The sequence below is a fragment of the Psammomys obesus genome, unplaced genomic scaffold (genome assembly GCF_907164565.1).
Source record: "Psammomys obesus unplaced genomic scaffold, mPsaObe1.curated_primary_1811, whole genome shotgun sequence".
In the NCBI taxonomy this organism is placed as follows: domain Eukaryota; kingdom Metazoa; phylum Chordata; class Mammalia; order Rodentia; family Muridae; genus Psammomys; species Psammomys obesus.
In genome coordinates, this window is record NW_026596130.1 from 637036 (window position 1) to 641690 (window position 4655).

Sequence of the window (4655 nt, forward strand, 5' to 3'; positions counted from 1 at the left end):
TTGCGCTTGATGAGCGCGGTCATCACGCCGCCCGCCGTCTCCAGCCCCAGCGACAGCGGCGCCACGTCCAGCAGCAGCAGGTCCTGCACGTTCTCCGACTTGTCCCCCATCAGGATGGCCGCCTGCACCGCCGCCCCGTAGGCCACCGCCTCGTCGGGGTTGATGCTCTTGTTCAGGTCGCGCCCGTTGAAGAAGTCCTGCAGCAGCTTCTGCACCTTGGGGATGCGGGTGGAGCCGCCCACCAGCACCAGGTCGTGGACCTGCGCCTTGTCCAGCTTGGCGTCCCGCAGCGCCTTCTCCACGGGCTCCAGCGTGCCGCGGAACAGGTCCGAGCACAGCTCCTCGAAGCGCGCGCGCGTGATGGACGTGTAGAAGTCGATGCCCTCGAACAGGGAGTCGATCTCCAGGCTGGCCTGCGTGCTGGACGACAGCGTCCGCTTGGCGCGCTCGCACGCCGTGCGCAGCCGCCGCACCGCGCGCTTGTTCTGGCTGATGTCCTTCTTGTGCTTGCGCTTGAACTCCTCCACGAAGTGGCTCACCAGCCGGTTGTCGAAGTCCTCCCCGCCCAGGTGCGTGTCGCCCGCCGTGGCCTTCACCTCGAAGATGCCGTCGTCGATCGTCAGGATGGACACGTCGAACGTGCCGCCCCCCAGGTCGAAGATGAGCACGTTGCGCTCCCCCCGGCCCGAGCGGTCCAGCCCGTAGGCGATGGCGGCCGCCGTGGGCTCGTTGATGATCCGCAGCACGTTCAGGCCCGCGATCACGCCCGCGTCCTTGGTGGCCTGGCGCTGCGAGTCGTTGAAGTAGGCGGGCACCGTGATCACCGCGTTGCTCACCGGGTGGCCCAGGTAGGCCTCGGCGATCTCCTTCATCTTGGTCAGCACCATGGACGAGATCTCCTCGGGGTAGAAGGCCCGGCTCTCGCCCTTGTAGGACACCAGCACCTTGGGCTTGTCGCCGTCGTTCACCACCTGGAACGGCCAAAGCTTCATGTCGGCCTGCACCACAGGGTCGCCGAACTTGCGGCCGATCAGCCGCTTCGCGTCGAACACGGTGTTCTGCGGGTTCAGGGCCACCTGGTTCTTGGCGGCGTCCCCGATGAGCCGCTCGGTGTCCGTGAAGGCCACGTAGCTGGGGGTCGTGCGGTTGCCCTGGTCGTTGGCGATGATCTCCACCTTGCCGTGCTGGAACACGCCCACGCACGAGTAGGTGGTGCCCAGGTCGATGCCGATCGCCGTGTTCTTGGCCATGGCGCCGCTCTCCGCCGCCGCGGGGCTTCCGGAAGGCTGCGCGCCGCTGGGAGGCTGGTCCTGGCCGCGGGTCGGGGCCGCCGCTCCGCTGCTGCTCTCCCGGGGGAGTCCCGCTGCGCTCTCCTCCGCTGCGCTGGAAGCCGCGCTGGAAGCCGCGCGGTCCCGCCGCTCTCCGCGCTGCTCTCTCCGCCCGGAGCCTCCGCCTGGGTCGCAGACCGCGTCTGGAGCCCTGCGCGCCGCCCTGCGCCTTTATGCAGCGTCCTCCGGCCCCGCCCGCGCCCGCCCCGCGCCAATCGGCGAGCCCGGGGAGGCCGCGGCGCCCGGAATCTTCCAGCAGTTTCGCGTCCGCTGGGGCTTCCCCGCCTCCTGTGCGTAATCGCTGTGGAAGGTGCCGCCCGCGCCCAGAACTCTCCAGACGCTTCTGGGGTTCGCTGGAGAGGAGGGGCTCCCGACGGGGAGGGCGGCGGGAGGCGCGGGTGCCGCTGTTGCCATGGCGACGCGCGGTCGCGGGACCTCTGGGTGAAGCTGGGGAGCGTCCGCTCCTGGGGGTGCTGGGCGGGGGGCGGCTTGCGGGAGCAGCGAGGGGGTTTAAGGTCCAGAAACCTCCCCCACGGGATGGCGGACACAGAAAGGTCCTCCAAGAAGGCGGGATAACGCTTGCTCAAGAAGACTGTGATTGGGTCTTGGCTGCGAGTGGCGGCCTGGGGGCCGCCTGAGGAATGTTCGCCTGTCTGGGGTTTTTTCCCCATCTTAGGTTTGAAAAGGAGAAGAGAAGAGATCATGCAGTGAAGTTCACTTGCGTTGCTGTTTTTACCTCACAGTCAACGGACAGGGTGCAGTAGGTCGCCTTGCGGAGTTCTCAAGGTTTTCGAAAGAAAATCAGTGTGTAAACACTAGGTCCCTCGCGTTCGGAGGACCCGTGGCCCAGATAAGGAAAGTGTCCCAGGAGAAGGGAGGGCAGCGCTCAGTGCACCGCGCCGCGGCCACAGCCCCTCCCCCTGCCTCAGGCTTTAGCCTGGCATCAGGAAGAGAAATAGAAAAAGAAAACTTTCCACAGAAGTTGGCAGGGTGTGGTGGCTGAGGCAGGAGGACTGCAGCGAGTCCAAAGCCAGCCTAGGTTACAGGGGAAGACCCCGTCTCAAAAGAGTAAATAAATAATAATAATATTAAAAGAATGTCGAGAATGCCCGCTTGGCTTTTCCTTCCCAGAGCTCCTCGCGGCACAGTCCTGCTTTCTGCTCTGGCTCTGGTGGCTGCAGTAAGGCTGGGGTTAACTTAGGGGCCGTTGGCTCTTGTGTCTGGGCCTCCGCCCTCGCCAGTTCACCTCTCTGAGATGGAGAGGCAGGGTGCTCTGTCCTCTGATAGCATCCCACCCAACGGTGCTTTTAAAGTGAGCTTTTGGGGGACCCGCCTGCTCGTTTACCAGGTTAGCCTTTGGTCTAAGACGTCGTGCCTCGTCTACCTCCTGTGGCGATTGAAAGCACATTTAGTGATCCTCTTCTCCCTCCCTGGCCCTCCTCCTCCTCCGGTGTAGGAAGGAAAGACGCCTGTTAGCTGCCTGAAACCACAGTGCGAGGCTGCTGGGTGATGCGGGGCACGATCCCCCTGCCGCAGAGGTGCTGGCGGGGGATCACAGTTTGAGGCCAGCCTGGGCTACATTAGAGCCTGTCTTCTGGGATCAGAGGAGATCCGGCTGTTCGGGGTAAGAGAACAATGAGGGTGCATCGGAGCCTGGTTCTGAGCTAACAGCCCACAGCAGGAAGAGACTATCCATTGTTACACACTTGTCTCTGCTTTTCTTTCTTTTTTAATTTTTTTCGTTACTATGGTCTCATGTAGCCCAAGTTGGCCTTGAACTTACTGTGTAGCCAAGCCAGGACTTAAAGTCTTGCTCCCCCAGCCTTGACCCCCAAGTGCTGTAATTCCATCCCAAGGAAGTGCTCCAGGCCACCCTCAGTCCCTGAGTGTAACTGCAGAGCAGTTAGTTTCTGGAGAGAGCCCTGCCTGTTTGGCATCTTCCTGTGTGTGCGTGTTTGTATGGAGATTTCTCTTCTGGGAGTCTGAGGGCATTAGTAGTTTGTGCTGTGGTTTGCTCATCTCAGCCAGTGGCTTGAAGATGCTGCTGCAGAGATGCCCTGTGTGTGTGGGAAGGTTGGCCGGCTGCAGCCTGTTCTGCAGTCGGACCTAATGAATTCAGTCCTAATGAATCACCACCCTGGTTAAACTGGTTAAACGTCAGGGATTTTTCCACTACTCTGTGCAAAGGCTAGGGACTCCTCCAAGAGGCCCTGTTAGCTGCCTGGTCCCTTCCAGAGGCCTTCAGACTTCCACCCCCCAGAGGCTGCTCACCCCCACCTGTGTCCAGGAACAGCCCTTCCTGTACTCGTGCCCTGGGGATCAGCAGTGCTCAGAACACTCTACAAAAGAAGAAACGAGGTCTCATTTTGTAGCAAAGGCTAGTCTGTGACTCCAGGACGGCTGACCTTAAACCCAGAATGATCCTATTTGCTCCACACAAATAGGATCCACACAAGCATTAGGATTAATAAAAAATGGCACCGTGCCCAGCCCACTTCCCCACAAGAAGATATTTGAAATTTATCTGTCCTTTCAGCCTGGGTCCTTCTGGGGTAGAGGCATAGTATAGGCTTAATTGCTGGGCGGAGGGTCTGGGAGAAGCCCAAGCTGCTGAGGGTGTTGCTTAGGAAGGAAACATGCTTTAACATCCAAGATGGCCTGGATTACACACACACACACACACACACACACACACACACACACACACACACGAACCCCAAGAGAGCTTTGGTTCACTCTGGAATTAGGTTTTTACTCAGTTCCATATTTGGAAGTAACAGGATTCCAGGTTCTGAAGCTGGAAGGGCTGTGAAGGACTTTTAAGGGGTGGGGAGGGGGGCAGCAGGGGCAGGAGAGTGTGCCAGAACACTCGGGGAGAGAGAACCTTCCTCAACCCAAGGCTCTGGCTTCCTCTCTCTCGCTCTTTATTGCAGTTTCTTGGAACAGTCCTGTTTTCTCCTCAGCCCTCTTGTTTTTAAGAGGACACAGTTCTAGGCGCATCCGGAGGGACCCAAAGGCGCAAGTGAAGTGAATTACACAGGCAGGTTTGTTGTTTGTTTCTTTCATTTTGAGATAATCTCACCGTGTAATCCAGGCTGGCAGGAACCCACCAGGCTTCTCTGGCCTGCTGTGACAGGCACAAGTGCCACACCCTGCTGAGGCAGGCATTCTTAAGCAAACTGCAGAGCCCTTGGTGACAGGGGCGCTCTGGAGATTTCCAGCAGAGTGGAAAAACACTCCGGAGAGGGGAAGACCAGTGTTTGTGTCTGGAATCTACCTCTCTGTCAAGGCTGGGTTGTTTTGTTTTGTTTTGGTGGTTTTTTTTTT

The 4655-nt window shown here is 59.5% G+C and overlaps 1 protein-coding gene across 1 annotated transcript in view; it reads right to left on the reverse strand.

The window, feature by feature from the left end:
* The window catches only part of LOC129665349 (heat shock 70 kDa protein 1A), a 2740-nt gene extending 1412 nt beyond the window's left edge, over window positions 1-1328 (reverse strand). Inside the window, exon 1 of the mRNA XM_055591970.1 lies at window positions 5-1328. Within this exon, the coding sequence (XP_055447945.1) occupies window positions 5-1250 (1246 nt within the window). The 5' untranslated portion in view covers window positions 1251-1328. The remainder of the gene's footprint in view (window positions 1-4) is intronic.
* Between the last annotated feature and the right edge of the window lie 3327 nt (window positions 1329-4655).